This window comes from Armigeres subalbatus, chromosome 3 (genome assembly GCF_024139115.2).
Source record: "Armigeres subalbatus isolate Guangzhou_Male chromosome 3, GZ_Asu_2, whole genome shotgun sequence".
NCBI lineage: Eukaryota > Metazoa > Arthropoda > Insecta > Diptera > Culicidae > Armigeres > Armigeres subalbatus.
The window spans coordinates 189,166,970-189,184,447 of record NC_085141.1 but is presented as its reverse complement, the minus strand read 5'-3'; the positions used below and the strand labels follow the sequence as shown (position 1 = coordinate 189,184,447).

General features: G+C 40.6%; 1 protein-coding gene and 1 pseudogene across 1 annotated transcript; both read right to left on the bottom strand.

The window, feature by feature from the left end:
- Window positions 1–926: 926 nt before the first annotated feature.
- On the bottom strand, window positions 927–15,712 carry LOC134227739 (cathepsin O-like). Its single transcript, XM_062709404.1, has 3 exons — window positions 15,180–15,712; window positions 14,768–15,112; window positions 927–2,473 (listed from the first exon to the last, which is right to left on the bottom strand). Exons 1-3 carry the CDS (start codon window positions 15,653–15,655, stop codon window positions 2,167–2,169), a joined length of 1,128 nt encoding a protein of 375 aa, XP_062565388.1. The 5' UTR covers window positions 15,656–15,712; the 3' UTR covers window positions 927–2,166.
- LOC134227740 (small nuclear ribonucleoprotein-associated protein B-like) lies at window positions 9,420–10,169 on the bottom strand (annotated as a pseudogene).
- Window positions 15,713–17,478: the final 1,766 nt, after the last annotated feature.

Here is a 17,478-nt window from a genome sequence, read left to right as displayed (position 1 = left end):
CGCGATAGGAACGAAACTGTAGACATTTTTAGGACGAAATTGAAGGCATAAAGCGGGTACATCATTTAGGCTCGTTTTTTTTACTCTCGATAGCAAACACGTGTGATAGTATTTTAATGACGTTTGAGTTTATTTCGCAGTAGTTACCACATTAAGCCACATTAAACCATATTGCAGTTGCACAACTCGGTTGCATTTGTGGCATGATGGAATCGATTATAGGAAAATTATCATTAAATTGCTGAGAGTGCTAACTTTTTAATTCCAAACGCGTAGTTCAAGCATCAAGGTAAGAATAATGAAGATTCTCTGAGGAGATCGACGATTGTAACAAGAAATACTTCGCCTTAAACCGCTGAATGGTTACAAGCACTGCATAATCACTGTTATAGGAAAAAGGTTCACTTTGCGTAGCAATTATATCATCAAGTTCATTACGTTGGATATTGAAGTAATCCCCATTCACAGTTATTAGAGCTAGCATTAAGTAGATCAACGCTCATCGTGAAACTCTCGAGAAGTTGAATCCTTCACAGTCATATTCCATGAATTCTGATTCATTCTACTAAGTAGAGCAAAGTCACAATAAATTGTTTCTCATAAACTAGAGGCTCGTCAAATTGTATGTGTATGTTTCATCCAGCTCCTTACGTCTCATAATGACTGATGGTCAGTAAAAAGCTGAGCAGTATAGATACGGTTTGACAGTTTAACCATGGGAAAACTGGCAAAACTCACGCAAACGTATCTATTCTGCTTAGCTCTTTAGCCGAAACGCGTCACGGAATAAAATGCAGTGTAGCTTAAGGACGAACTTTTCGAAATCTAATATTTTTTCACCTCGCGTTTTCAAGGGCACCACTACCAATACTGAAGCAACGAGCAGCTGTTATTATTTTTTTATTGCACGCTTGCTGCGACGCAGCAAAGCTAAAATAAAAATATGACAATCATTCGTTGCTTCTTTGTTGAGGTTAGTGCCTTTGAAAATGCGAGGCATTTTTTTCTAGTTCTGGACAGTTTCACCTTAAAAATTACCGAAAAAGCCAATCTTGTGGATCAATTAACTTAAAAATGTTTTTTCCGCGTTTTCGGTAACAAGTACCCTACATTTTAAACGAGATTAGCCGAAAGCATTGCCGAGATCTCAGCTGTTGGATTCTCGGCAAGTGTTAAGCCAAAGTAGTTGGCCACATCGGTCATTGCTAGAAGTATCGACATCCGAAAGGCTTGATTGGGATTGCTTTAGCTGATTTCCAAGCCGAGAACAAGAAGTTATTCCAGAAGACCCATTTAAAAATTGCTTATGAATCTCCACCTAGTATCGTCAGAATTTTCACGTGTTATTGTTTTCTTCATATTTTCGCAAAAAAAGCTCTTTTATTTTCAGCTAAAAATTAACATCGGTATTCAAATTGACGAGTCAAAAGTTTTTTTTGTTACACACATCCCTATTTTTTCAATCAACTTGGTGAATCCGCCTAACAACTGTTTGTTTAAAACCATAAAAAGTTTAATTTTTATATTCGTTTTCATCGTATATTTTTGATGTTAATCCATTTTATGCACAAATTGAAGGACATTTTAAATGTTTTTAATTCAATACTCCCTGTTATAATTGGATATCGTGATGACAAAGGTGCATAGCGCCTTGATGAAAATTATTTGCGTTTTGTTGTAAACGGATCAAATTCTATTGTTTTGATTATTTCTAATCATAAGCAAACTGCTGTCCCTCTAGTTTACATTTACTATTGGATAATAAATAATGAAACATAAATATTGAATTTAAATCGCTCAATAATCTTGTTTAAATAGGAATTCTCCTGAATCTTTAATTTCAATAGGAATTGTGTAGAATTTTTCAAATATAACAGCAGATAATAACACTTCATTTTCAGTAGTTCATTGATAATTAAATCCTGTCCAAAAAACTCATAAAATCAAACCTGTTTGTAAAAAGTATTAAGTACCGGGTATATTTCTGAAAAACAAACTAATACAACACAATAACTATCGGATGCATATACTACTGTATATAACACAAAGATCACATTATACAAATAAAAAATGAAAAAATACACAACAAAAAACTGAAAAATTCTAAATAAAACGCAGCCATGCAAGAGTGAATTAACCCTCCCCCGTTTGTATTTATTTTTTGCTCTAAGCGAGCTTTATGAAAGAAACCCGATTGGCAATCCCGCACAGGTTCTTCCCCACCTGTATCTTGATGTAGCCCCGATCGCCGAACTTCGGTCCCCATGAATTTTTCACCAGGTAATAGGGAATCTTTCCCTCCAGATTGTAGCCAACGATTTCGACCGCGTGGTTCAGGTCCTCGTACGATCCCTCGCAGTGGTACTGGATTATGCCGCCCAGATAATACTTCCACGAGGCGGCATTCACGGCGGCCACCATCGGGCCTTGCGTTGCCAGATAGCGCAGCATCAGATGTTCTCGATCCACCAGACTGCAAGAAAGAAGAAGCACAGAAGTTTAGATATCGCTTTGGTTTCAGGCGTGAATAACGAAATCGGCAGACGGCAGCATAAGTCTTTAACGAAGAGTTTAAACGCAGGCTTAACTTCGGTATTCCGGATGGCATCGCGTATAGGTATGTGTCGGACTTTGCAGCATCTATTAACAAAAGCGGATTTTACAGTCAACCAAGTAGAAAACGGTAATTTACAACATTATGAATTCCACCTGACCGATTAATAAGAGGCAATCGACAACCTTTGTTAGCAACACGGAGTTCGACGCAGAATCCTGTCCCATTGTATCCTATTGAAAATTGGATCGTACAGACAATTATTTCACCTCTCGTTCACAAGTATATATAACATGTATATACCTACAATAAACCCTTTTTTTTTTTTTTTTTTTTTTTTTTTTTAACTAATTTTATTTGCTAATTATCTAATACATGCATTTATCTCTTAGACTAGGTGTTCCGTGTTTTCTTAACACTATCATCCTTATTTGCTATGTTACGCTTTTAGATATTATTAATACATTTCAATTGCCTCTGGCAGTTACGATATTTCCTCTGGTTGAATTAAACCATGTAGGAATTACAATGTTTTCTACTTAAACTAAACTTAACCTAATTTATACTAAGGGTACAAGGAGCTAATCGTTGCAATAGAAGATTGCAACGATTTTTATCTAAAATTGGAAATTATTTTGTTGGACATTTGTTGCAATGTCTCAATATTAGAAATTCTATGAAGTTCATTGGTACTATATACCACATGGAGGTAACTTCAGAATCGTTTTCAAAATTTTATTTTGAATCCTCTGAAGTGACTTCTTTCTGGTATTGCAGCAACTAGTCCATATTGGCACAGCATACAACATGGCTGGTCAAAAATTTGTTTGTAAATCAAAAGTTTGTTCTTAAGACAAAGTTTTGATTTTCTGTTTATAAGTGGATATAGACACTTAATATATTTGTTACATTTGGCTTGAAGGCCTTCAATGTGATTTTTAAAAGTTAATTTTTGATCTAGCAGAAGTCCTAAATATTTAGCTTCGCTAGACCAATTAATTGGAACCCCATTCATAGTGACAATATGTCTGCTAGAAGGTTTCAAATAAGAAGCTCTCGGCTTATGTGGGAAAGTTATAAGCTTAGTTTTGGAAGCATTCGGGGAAATTTTCCATTTTTGCAAGTAAGTGGAGAAAATATCCAAACTTTTTTGCAATCTACTACAAATGACACGAAGGCTTCGCCCTTTGGCTGAGAGACCTGTGTCATCTGCAAACAAAGATTTTTGACACCCTGGTGGTAAATCAGGTAAGTCAGAAGTAAAAATGTTATACAATATGGGCCCCAGTATGCTGCCTTGGGAACACCAGCTCTAACAGGTAATCTATCAGATTTAGAATTCTGATAGTTTACCTGCAGTGAGCGATCTGATAAATAATTTTGGATCAGTTTAATAATGTACAGAGGAAAATTAAAATTCATCAATTTTACAATCAAACCTTCATGCCAAACACTATCAAATGCTTTCTCTATATCAAGAAGAGCAACTCCAGTCGAATATCCTTCAGATTTGTTGAGCCGAATTAAGTTCGTAACTCTTAATAACTGATGAGTGGTTGAATGCCCATGGCGAAAACCAAATTGCTCATCAGCAAAAATAGAATTGTCATTAATATGAACCATCATTCTATTTAAAATAATCTTTTCAAACAGTTTGCTTATTGAAGAAAGCAAACTGATTGAGCGATAACTAGAAGCCTCAGCTGGATTTTTGTCCGGCTTCAAAATTGGAACAACTTTGGCGTTTTTCCATTTATCTGGGAAGTATGCCAATTGAAAACATTTGTTAAATAAATTAACCAAAAAGGATAAAGAGCTCTCAGGAAGTTTTTGATAAGTATGTAGAAAATACCATCATCACCCGGGGCTTTCATATTTTTAAATTTTCTAGTAATAGATCTCACTTCATCCAAATTAGTTCCCAACGAAGGGTCAAAAACATTATCTTGGTTGAGAATGTCTTCGAAGCTTCGTGTAACCTGATCCTCAATTGGACTAGTGAGACCTAGACTAAAATTATGGGCACTCGAACTGCTGAGCAAGTTTTTGAGCCTTTTCGCCATTTGTTAATAAAATTTTATTTCCCTCTTTAAGCGCTGGAATTGGCTTTTGAGGTTTTTAAGAATTTTCGTTAATTTCCAAAAGGGTTTCGAACTGGGATCCAACTTCGAGACATTATTCTCAAAGTTGGTATTTCTCAGAATAGCGAAACGTTTTTTAATTTCATTTTGCAAATCTCGCCAAATAACTTTTAAAGTAGGATCGCGAGTTCTTTGGTATTGCCTTCGCCTCACATTTTTAAGACGGATCAGTAGCTGAAGATCGTCGTCAATAATAATGGAGTTGAATTTAATTTCACATTTAGGAATTGCAATGCCTCTGGCTTCGACAATTAAATTTGTCAAAGATACGAGAGCATTATCAATATCACTTTTGGTATCGAGAGGAATATCAACATCAAAATTCCTATCGATATACGTTTCTATAAATCCCAATCAGCTCTATGATAATTAAAAGTAGAGCTGATTGGATTATAAATGGCTTCTTGTGAGATTTCAAATGTCACAGGAAGGTGATCAGAGTCAAAGTCAGCATGAGTTACCAATTGGCCACACAGCTGACTTGAATCCGTTAAAACTAAATCAATTGTAGAAGGATTTCGACTGGAAGAAAAACAAGTTGGTCCATTGGGATATTGAATAGTATAATATCCCGCAGAACAATCTTCAAATAAAATTTTACCATTGGAATTGCTTTGAGCATTATTCCATGAACGGTGTTTGGCATTGAAGTCACCAATTACGAAGAATTTTGATTTGTTGCGAGTCAGAATTTGAAGATCAGCTTTCAACAAATTCTTTTGCTGCCCATTGCATTGAAAAGGCAAGTAAGCTGCAATGAAGGAAAATTTTCCAAAATTTGTTTCAACAGAAACTCCCAAGGTTTCAAAAACTTTGGTTTTGAATGAAGAAAATAATTTATGTTTGATACGTCTATTGATGACAATGGCGACCCCACCACAGGCGCTGTCAAGACGATCATTTCTGTAGATAAAATAATTTGGATCTCTTTTAATGGAGAGTCCTGGTTTTAAATAGGTTTCTGTTATAATGGCAATATGCACATTATGAACTGTTAGGAAGTTGAATAATTCATCTTCCTTACCCTTTAGAAAGCGGGCATTCAATTTAGAACTTTCACACAATTATTTGGATCCATTGAAACGGAGTCCGATAACAATTTTTGTGTGTACTTTATACCAACCTGAACAGCTTCTGGAATGGTATTTGCTTTGAACATTGCATCAATCATGTGATGCAATTGTTCAGTTAAAAAATCAAAATCGGAAGCAGTCATGCTACCTGAATCGGCAACATGACCATTATTTCCCGTTGGGACATGGGTATAAACCTCATTTTGAGAAGAGAAATTTTGTCTACCAGCAGCGATGTTTGCATACGTAGGTACATTCGAAAAATTGGAATTTACTGAAGTGCTCGCTACCCGTTGACGAGCGGCAAAATTTGTTTGTGAATTGTGGTGGGTATGAATTGCTCGACCGGTAACTGGTTTCGAAATTTGAGCGTTTGAAAAATTTCTACCCGTCGAATCTGGGATCCGATTGGAATTTCCCGTCATCAATTTTGCACGGGAATTCAAAACTTTTTTGCGTGAAGGGCATTCCCAGAAATTGGATTTATGATTACCCCACAATTTGCACACTTAAATTTATTGGAATCTTCTCTCACAGGACAAGCGTCCTTGGCGTGAGAGGTTCCACCACAAATCATGCATTTAGCATCCATGTGGCAATGTTTGGTTCCGTGACCCCACTTTTGGCACTTACGGCACTGAGTGGGATTTTGGAAATTTCCCCCAGGCCTGCGGAAATGTTCCCATGTAACACGGACATGGGACATAATACAGGCCTTTTCCAAACTTTTCATATTATTTAGTTCACTTTTGTTAAAATGAACTAAATAAAATTCTTGAGAAATGCCCTTTGGGAAGTACCAGAGTGGGATTTCTTTTCATCTTAATTACTTGGACTGGTGAAAATCCAAGTAATTCAGAAATTTCAATTTTAATCTCATCCAGTGATTTGTCATCACTGGGCAGACCTTCAAGACGACTTTGAACAATCGCTCAGTTTTGTCGTCGTATGTGAAGAATTTATGGCGCTTCTCAGTTAAATACTGGAGAAGACGTTTGCGATCGTCAAAGGATCCCGGCAAAACGCGGCAGTCACCCTTCCTAGCTATCTGAAATGAAACCTTGATCCCCGAAGGTTACTCAAGATTTCATTCCGAAAGCCAGAAAACTCGGCAACAGATACCACAATTGGCGGAATCCGTTGTTTCTTCGCATGAATCGAATCACCTGGGCTAGAGGTAGATTCGATTTCCTCAAATTCGTTATTAATCAAATCGAACTGATTGCTCAGTTCGACGGGAGAAGAAATAATGTCAACGTTAGATTTAGAAGGAATATCTGAAGTCTCCAGCTTCCTTCTATTTTTTCCGCGCTTGGGCAGGACGGTCTTGAAACCTTGTTTCTTTGAAGGAAGTGGAGAATTCAGAGACTCCCCTTCCTCTTGTTTTTATTAATACTCATTGCTGAGCGTGGAGACGTGACCTTCTTAGAGGTTTTTTCCCAGAACGGTGTCCCTGCAGGATTACCACCGCTTGTCGGAATTTTACTTCCGCAAACGGGTCCAACGTAAAACGAAGGCACGGGTCCTTGCAAAGATCGTAACGGGATCAGTGGGTAGAAATAGCGCTAAGAAGCACCGTTGAAATTAAAATAGCTTCGGGTAGTATTAAAAACTTCCTTCCGCAAAGAGAAAGAACCGCACAGCACGAAAGCACGATGCGGTCATACAATAAACCCTTAATTTTATCATTTCCTTACAAATTGTTATATAATTTGTTGTTCTGGTGAACCGGATCTCTCAAAAAGTCGAATCATTCATTCACTTCAAAGATCCGAATCATTTCAATGGTTCCGGTTCTGAACGCCCATATCTAATTCAATAACAGGAATGAAACGCTTTTGGTCCCCATTTGTATAACACGGCAGGCGAAGTCCTGCATAATAGAGGACAATGTGCTTTGGGAACTGCCCAATAAATTCATATGCATATTTTTTTCACGATTTTCACAATTTTACTCGTGATTTTCCTACTCGAAGATATATTGTAAGGAATTAGTAAAGAACAAGAAAATCCATTCAGCTAAAAAGTAATTCAAATACAAATACAATCATCATCGATAGTGCTTGTTTTGCTATTAGAGGAAACATTCCATAATCGATATGTTTTTTTTTACAAGGAGTAATGCATTAGGCACTGACCCAGCACCTGCGTAGTAGTTGCCAAGCCACCACATGGCAGTGTACCTTACCCACTAATGTGTATCCAAGCCTTTATTTGAAATCGACATATTTTTCTTCAAATAGATCGTTATTAAAGGAAATTGTAATGTCGTCTGTCACCATTAGTGAATGATATCGTGGGAAGTTATCAAGCCGGCTACGTTGACGGCCGCTCGACAACGGACCAGATCTTTACTGTACGGCAAATCCTTCAAAAATGCCGTGAATACCAGGTCCCAACGCACCATCTGTTCGTTGATTTCAAGGCGGCATACGACAGTATAGACCGCGAAGAGCTATGGAAAATTATGGACGAGAACAGCTTCCCTGGGAAGCTTACCAGACTGATCAAAGCAACGGTGGATGGTGTGCAAAACTGTGTGAAGATTTCGGGCGAACACTCCAGTTCGTTCGAATCGCGCCAGGGACTAAGACAAGGTGATGGACTTTCGTGCCTGTTGTTCAACATTGTGCTAGAAGGTGTCATGCGGAGAGCCGGGTGTAACAGCCGGGTACGATTTTCAACAGATCCAGTCAATTTATTTGCTTCGCGGATGACATGGACATTGTCGGCCGAACATTTGCAAAGGTGGCAGAACTGTACACCCGCCTGAAACGTGAAGCAACAAAAGTTGGACTGGTGGTGAATGCGTCAAAGACAAAGTAAATGCTTGTGGGCGGAACCGAGCGCGACAGGGCCCGCCTAGGAAGCAGTGTTACGATAGACGGGGATACATTCGAGGTGGTCGAGGAATTCGTCTACCTCGGATCCTTGCTAACGGCTGACAACAACGTTAGTCGTGAAATACGAAGGCGCATCATCTGTGGAAGTCGGGCCTACTACGGGCTCCAGAAGAAACTGCGGTCGAAAAAGATTCGCCACCGCACCAAATGTGTCATGTACAAGACGCTAATAAGACCGGTTGTCCTCTACGGACATGAAACATGGACAATGCTCGAGGAGGACTTGCAAGCACTCGGAGTATTCGTGAGACGGGTGCTTAGGACCATCTTTGGCGGTGTGCAAGAAGACGGTGTGTGGCGGCGAAGAATGAACCATGAGCTCGCCCAACTCTACGGCGAACCCAGTATCCAGAAGGTAGCTAAAGCCGGAAGGGTACGATGGGCAGGACATGTTGCAAGAATGCCGGACAGCAACCCTGCAAAGATGGTGTTCGCTTCCCGATCCGGCAGGTACGAGACGGCGTGGAGCGCAGCGAGCGAGATGGGCAGACCAGGTGCAGAACGACTTGGCGAGCGTGGGGCGTATCCGAGGATGGAGAGATGCGGCCTCGAACCGTGCATTGTGGCGTCAAATTGTTGATTCAGTGTTATCTGTTTAGATGTTAACTAAATAAATGAAAAATGAAATGATGAACTGAATGTATACTTCATCCACCTTTATTGATTATTATGCAAATACGGATTGAAAAGAATGCATGAAGATTTCCTCAACCAAAACTTAAAGCTAACTACGCCTGATGACGCACAAAATTACATTACCTTTTCAATACGGTCTTGGCGAAGGACCACCGCGCATCATACTAGGTGGAGGGCCTCTCATCGGTGGGGGAGCTCCTCTAGCCATACCGGCCATTTGGGCGAGTCCTCCAGGTCCGGGCATCATTCCGGGAGGAGGTCCACCAGGGATCATTGGACGCATCTGCGAGGAGCAGAAACCTGACCGCCGCGACCCACTGGGGTCATGTGCTGCTGAGATGGTCCACCAACACCACGCACCGGACCTTGCAGGCCTGCTGGAACTGCGTTAATATTCGCCGGCATTCCGCGACCGGCGACACGTCCCATACCCGGTCCAGGGGCACCTCCCGGAATCGGAACGCGGGGAGACCCTCCTCTGGTGGTGGTGGTCCTTCGACGGTTAAAGAAACTATGTTGCCGCCCCGTAGCAGAACGAATCCCAACACACGCTTCTCTTCCCGCTCGGGCAGTTTGGTGTTTTTTGGTTTTATTTTACGGAATTCCTCGCAGTCCCCTAGGATCAGATTCATGTGCTTGTCGAATGCTTTGAACGTTCCAATAAACGTTCGCGAATCCTGCAAAACAATCCGCACCCGATAGTTCAGGAGTTGGATCATTTTGTTGTTCTTGCCGATCGTCATTTTGAGTCCGGATGAAAACGTTTTTCTGTCGCAGGTTGATTTTTCAGTGGTTTAGTTATGTATTTTAATCTCAAAATACACGCGAAAAGAAAGACTACTGCACCCCGTAAAGGCAGCTTTTTGCCAAAATAATCACTGAACCCTCCTTTGGCACCAACACTAATCCAACCCGATACTCCGCTACGACACTCCTACCTTGGCACAAGCAGATCACTCACTCTACTGCCGAAGCAGCCCACGCGCCCTCCCGGGACAATCACTATGCACCTTGGGGGTTCTGGAACGTCATATTGTCAGCTTAAGAGTAGAACGTAGCCTGGCTGGAGATATGACCGGATTTACACCGTTACGCACTGGTTCAGAGTACGTGTCTAAGCGTAACGGGACATAATCGAAATTATAGACACTATAGGTTCCATAGACGAGCTGAGGCGAAGGCGAGTGTAGCCAAACGAACTGTCAGTTAGTGTAGCCAAACGAGCAGAACGTCACTATTGCAACCCAAGCAACGCAGAGTGTGACGTCAAATTCGAGTGGTACACTATGAAAAAGTGGAAAAACACACTTAATCGAAATAACCCAACCGTGCCTGCGCTCGTCTATGGAACCTATAGTGTCTATAATCGAAATGTGTGAAATCGTGAACACTGTACAGTTTCTATTTCCTACGGGCAGTCTTCGTCATATTAATGGATTCGGAATAATGATCGGCGTTGGATCGATCACTCTTAATGAAGTTTTTAATCACGGAAGCATTGCGAAAAAGGGAGACCCAAGAAAGTTTACATACGAAAATGAAAAGTTTGTAGAGGTATGCATGAGCGTCACAGGAACAATTGTTCAATAGTTCGCAATGAAAATAAATTCTATCTATTCTCATTGATACGTTCGTGTGTTCGATTTGGCACCGGAGTTAATTGATGAGATTTCATCATTGGCGCTAAGCAAATATGAAAAAGTGGAACGCGTTGTTCGTGAACAATTTCCAATGGAATCGGGTCTTGGTCATATGTATACCGGAGTTCGTGGAGTATATTTGGTTGTAAAAAAGGACATTCCACCGACGATTGAGGTCGGTAACCGAAAAGGAAGAGTATGTTACAACGGTCTTAAGAACAAGTGTTTTCTATGCGAAGCTCCTGGTCGTAGGAAAGAATCTTGTCCTCAAAGCGTCCAAAATAATCATCAAAGGCAACAAACAGAGGTAGCCGGGGTTGTCGCAGGAACGCATACTGAACCAGAAGCATGAGCATGAGCATGATTGACCGCCCACGGTTGCTACTCCGTTATTGCCAGGTCAGCTGTAATTACACAGAGAACCAACAGATGAAGTTTGGGACTAACATCATCTTCAATGTGTAACCCTGGTAACATCTGGTGACCCAAAAATAAGCAATACCAGCGCCGGCCTTGTCCGAATGCAGGTCAATTAAGGAAGGGGAAGGATAATGTTGACATGATACTCGCTTTGATAGAAGCCTACGAGTCATCTGCACTTCCACGAGAAATCACTGGGATGTTGGATATATGGGGTAGGAAGTGTAGCAGGGTTCGTTTTGGTAAACGGTTTGCCGTGTATAGCGTGTAGTTTAATCGATGAAAACAAAACTAATAATTTAATATTAAAGGCCGCACAAAGCAGAACAAAAATTCGGTAACCGTCGATCGTTCTGCTCACCGCACAAAGCAGAACAAAATTGTGATAACCGGCCGATCATTCTGCTTACTGAAGAAAATATGTCTGGACGCGATCTAAACTTTTACTTTCTAATTAATTTACTCATCCGCATGCAGCAGAACAAAATTTCGGTGACCGGCTGATCGTTTTGCTCACCGCACAAATGATGTGTTCTGCACAAAGCAGAACAAAATTTCGAATACCAGCCGATCGTTCTGCTTACTGACGAAATATGTCTCCGATCGACTATCAAAACAAAAAGAACTAGCATTTATAACATTTTAAAATGATGGGAAAGAGAAAATATTTCATTATTTTGTTCATTTAATTATATGTTATAAAATAGTGTCTCGTTTTCATCATACCCTGATTAATTCTGGTGTGATAAAACAAAAAGACTGATAGAAACGGTAGAGCTCAATAAACTTTCTGTGTGACTTCTAGCTAAAAATTCACGTCAATAAGTAGTTAAAATAAACTTGTGAGGTGGAAATTGAAAATATTATCGCATGGAAAATCAAAAGAATTTACCTTGAAAGCTGAGACTTATAAAAGGAGTTCATATAAAGTGAAAAAGGTTTGATCTCACCAAAACAGCAGACTGGAAGGGAAGCTTCTACAGATCAGTAAAGATGTTTTGCAAATGTCCATCGTCGAACATTGCACGTTGGCCAATCGACTGTGAACCCTTGAATCCTGCCGTGATCATCTTCCAAAGTTCCATAAGGATTAACTGCTGGTTCATTGTTGAAGTGTTTCTTAGATGAACCATGGCATTGCAAAACTTCTTTTTGGCGAGTTTTCCAATACGGTAAGATTTGATATTCGTTCTCAAGACTTGGTTTGACTTTTGAAAGTCACTGAAATTTGAAGATTTTGCTAGATTTTTCGTTTATTCGCTTGTATTGTCTTCAGCGTAAATTCATAAATTTTAATTTTGGCAGATTTGAGTTATTTTTGGATGCGAAAAAAATCGGGCGTCGTGAAAACACGTCTGATTGTCACGATCACAGGAACGCATACTGGACCAGAAGTGTTGCAGAAGTATTTGATCGAAGAGGAAGTCATTGATAGAACGGAAGCAGAAGAAGTTCTACTAATCGATGATGATACCAGATCGGAATCTGGTTGAACTGTTCCAATGGCCACCTTGGTGGGGCATAGCAGCTACAATAGAACACACCATTGGTCTTGGCTATCGCGACACCCTCAGCAGAGGAGTGTACCACCTCTTGGACCGGTTACCGTCCCGTAGTACAAATAGTCGCCATCCTAGATCCCTCCGCCACCCTTTACCAACAGGGACGTTGTACGGGTCGGACATGAGGGCGACATCGGTCCCTGACTCCGAGACCGACTGCAACAGCAACTGCTGGGCAGTTGCACAGTGGTAAAGATTCAGCTGTGTTACTTGCACGGCTTCTTCTTATTTGTCTCTCCAATGGGACACGAAGTTCCACCCATGGTGGTTACAGGCTTGCTTTTTGCTGGCGCAGATGAGATACTTTGGTGCCTTATCGCATTCCTGCGCCTTGTGCCCTTCCTCACCACAACGACGACACAGGTTGCTACGGTCTGGGCCCTTGCAGTTGTAGGACTTGTGTCCCAACTCTAAGCACCGATAGCACCTGTCCCCTGAAGGCGGCTGGAGTTTGCTCACTGGGCATACTGACCAGACGATATTCAACTTCCATCGCTCCATTATCTTTTTGGCTTCCGCAACCGGTAACATAAGGTAGGCTACCTGCGTGCCAAAGGGACCGCCTCTTAGGCGTACAGAGGTCTTTTAGACCACCGTACCGCACTGGTCTCTGACGGCAGAGACGACGTCGTCCGCGTTCGTAACCTCGTCCAGTTGCTTGCACTGGAGGGTCACTTCCGCCCCCAACGACCTCACCTCAGCACCGTCACCCAAGACCTCTTGGGCCAGCTTCCTGTAGTCAGTCCCACTAGCTTGCGCTCCACGTTTCAGAACCAAGATCATTTCACCGGTTTTGGTACGTCTGACGCTTCGCACGTCCTGACCCAGCGCGGAAAGTTTTTCAGCCACCCGCATCGATTTACGGACTTCAGCGTACTTTGCCTTATCAGTTTCCACCAACAAGGCCTCTCCTCTGTCCTTAGCTTTCTTTGCGGGTCAAGATGTGTTCGACTTCCGCTTTGCCCTACTGACCAGCTGCCAGTGATTTTAGGTCCCTTGTGCCAATGGCACAGGCCGGCTGGTATCCTCTTGCGGCCCGGCGACTTGCGCCTGTCTGGTGCCTTTCGCCTTTTTGGGCCGAAAAGTCACCTTCTCCGGTCGACGCCCTTCGGGCTCCTCTGCACCCCGATCTGCTCCGTCCAGACGACGTTTGGCCTTTATGGTCGCACGTCGTTTGGCTTTGCTCTGTTCGGCCAATCACTTTTTTATATGATTACTGACACTATAACGAGTTACAGAATAATCGATAAAAAATAAAAGGAAAATAATAGAAATAACAAAAAAATAATATAAAATAAAGTAAAATCTAACTTGCATACAACTTGCTTTTCGGAGCGGTGATAAGTCAGTGGTGTTCATCTTTTGATAAAGGCCTCAGGAAGTGGATTCCTCATAAAGGCCGAATGAGATGATCTACTTCGGGTTCGTAAAGCGGTTGTTGGCTAGACAGACTGCCATAGCTGATTCTTTCATAGTTTGACTATCAAAGCGTTAATAGCTCTGTAGCAAATGAGTCGCAAGTTATAAGCCACGAGCTTGAGAAGCCATCGCGGTTAATATACCAGATGCGCTTCACGGCAAGTAATACAAGCTTGCCTGGCGCTATAGTGGAGTTGTATGCAAACCAGTCTTAATTGATCGTCTACTCCCGTTTCAACCCACAATCTAAGATCTAAAAACTCGGACGTTGCTTAACAAATTAGACGTTTGAACGATCTTTAACTAACTATATTATTTTGTATATCTCGATGTCTAATAAGAATATCATAAAGATCCACCAGACGGTTACCTTCTTTGTGCAAATTTGGGGATCTTTCAAGCATTATTATTGAACTTACCTAACACATGAAAATTGATCCAACCATAGAAAATCTCCTTTTTCCGCTTTCTTAAATGTGCATGTTGAACCATTTTTTCCAGATTCCAATGCTTGACATTGCTGCATCGTATTGATCATGATATTTTCTGCTTTCAACCACTCCAATAGACGGCAGGTGTCACCCCCATCGCAACCGTAGTTCCCATTCCTAGCGCAGTTGATCACCTGATCGAGACAAAGTTCAGAGTAATTCTGGTGCCGTTTGATTGCCGACATGGACGAGATTGTGTCCACCACGCTGATCGCCCAGCAGGCACCACATTTTCCTTGTGATCTCACCGGCGATACTACTCCCTTATCTCGCCTGCAATTAGTTAAGAACAAATAAATTCAACAGCTCACAGTTCAACGCATCACCTGTTGACACCCACCAATCAACTGCCCTCGGAAGATTGTCCGGAATTTGAAGGTCCCGTTTGGCGCGGGAGAAAATTATGTCGTTTTTCATTTCCTCGCTTTTAGATTCTATGAGGAACTTATCCAGAATATTTACAACAATGTTGCCAGTTTTTTCAGAAACAGTTTTATGCTTTAGGTCAGCCAAGTTCATGTAGAGAAACTCCTGATCGGTCAAATCTGCGTACTGGGTGATGCCGTAGATGGCCGTATCATTTTGCGAGCGACGTGCATTCAGGGAAGTTATTTTATTCAGCGACGATCGGAAAATTTGGAACCGGTGATCATACTCACGGACGTTGTAACGGTACGGTTTGTCGTACAGTTTTATGAAAGTGTCGAACTTCTTACGGGCTTCGATTACGGAGTTTGGTTGCAGGTTGAATGGTATCATGAGGAAACAGAGTGTCACTATGATAAGGATCATTATCATTTCAATCACTTCAGACATTTTGGCAACCAAATTTACTTCGAATGACTGGATCGATCTTACTCTTCGAAGAGCACAACACAGACTGTCTGTTCTAAGGGCTTTCGAACAGTTCTATCTTCGAGGCCTTATCATCTAATTTTCTTTTCTTGCTATGGAAGTGCGCATCCCAATACGACACCAATGCAGATCATCGCATTGGAAACAGGCAGAACATAATATTTTATTTACGACGGTGATTTAATCATGTTATTGTGTTGAAGTGTTATGTTCTATATGGGTGTCTCCAATTTCATTAGTCATCATCTTTTTATGCAGCTGAATTTATTTCAGGAATAAGATATACATAAAAAAATCAATAGTGAAAAGTAATGCTTTGCAAATACTTTTATAAAAACAATGAGATTTTCAAATCGATAATTTTGTTTGCTTTTTCAATTACCAGAGTACAGATCTACTTTGGCAGCATGCCCATATCGTCTCCGGCTAAAATGACTCACTACCACACTAGAAGATCATATCAAAATTATATCATACTATGTTATTATGTTATACTAAATTTTTATAACAGAATTTGTTAGAAACATGGTGCAGGATATGTTGTTAAAATAACTAAATTTCTATAAAAAACTGCACTACTGGAAACAAAAAACTATCAAATTTTGTTACAATTTTATCATAAAAATAACATATTCTGTTAGAAATTTATAACAGAATCAGATACAAAATATATTGTTTCTGTGCAGTTGGAATTTTTACAGGTCGTGATAGGTCTCCAGATTGTGATCAACAATCATTATTTTTTTGTTTTTGTCTGAACAAGAATATTTTTCGAGAACATGAAATTAACAACATAACAAATAAGGCAACCTTCTCAAATTATATCAGCGTTGTGATACCTATGGCAGGGAGACTTTGCTACATCTTTTTTAATTGCCTACTATTGGGCAATTCGGTGTTAAGCATTTTTCAAATCATATAATGATATAATCCTGTTACAACATTTGAAAGATAATGGCTACTGAGAACAAAATTGTATCAAAATAAGTTATAAATATCACAATATGTTAAAATTGTGTTCAATTTTTGTTATGCTCTTCTAGTCGGGTAGTATTTCAACCAAATGGAATATTTTCCCTTACATCACTAGAATTTTTTTTTCTGATTATTATGGGGTCTTATTGATTGCAATCGGTCTGTTTAGGGGAAAATGGCTATAAAATGGATCCCGAATGCAGAAAACTGTTGGTAGAGGTATTGTACAGAATTTTATGCATGCATTTAAGATGAAAGTTCGGGTATGTAAGTAAGCCTAAATATTATGCCAAGATTGTTTTCGGATTCAGCGGATGCCATATTTCAGTACCGTTATGTATAAAACCTTGCAAAAACTGTATAAAACTTTAGGAGATTTTAATGCAATTATTATAAAAAAATCTCACAATTTTGTGTTAACCACATGTTTGAATTGAGGTGCAGCAGGGTGTATGCCCAAGAGTTTGACGACCCCTCCGCAGGCCACTGCAAGTTGTAGGGCTTACAAAGGATGTGATGGAATTCGACATTAGTGTCTGTGAAACTATACAAAGCATGTATCCGCAAGCAGGCGCCACAAAATAGACCTTGTGCCGCTCAACGTGCATTAGGATAAGTCCTTGCGTTGGATGGGATACTGAACAGACCTTACACGACGGCCTCCGGCGAGACAGAATGTTCACGCAGGCCCATGTTGAACTGATCACTACAAACGACATAAGAAATAATACGACTCGATTCAATCGACATCGACGACAATCGACCAAGGCGACGCATGAAAGATCACGATTGGAAGTGTTGCGGCGGAT

Bases quoted from the DNA above. Each gene is read 5' to 3' on its own strand.
- LOC134227739 (XM_062709404.1), bottom strand. From the start codon at position 15,655: ATGTCTGAAGTGATTGAAATGATAATGATCCTTATCATAGTGACACTC. The intron at 15,113-15,179 runs GTGGGTGTCAAC...AACTAATTGCAG, and splicing joins CTTCCGAGGGCAGTTGATTG to GCGAGATAAGGGAGTAGTAT. The intron at 2,474-14,767 runs GTAAGTTCAATA...TCTTTCTTGCAG, and splicing joins GATCAATTTTCATGTGTTAG to TCTGGTGGATCGAGAACATC.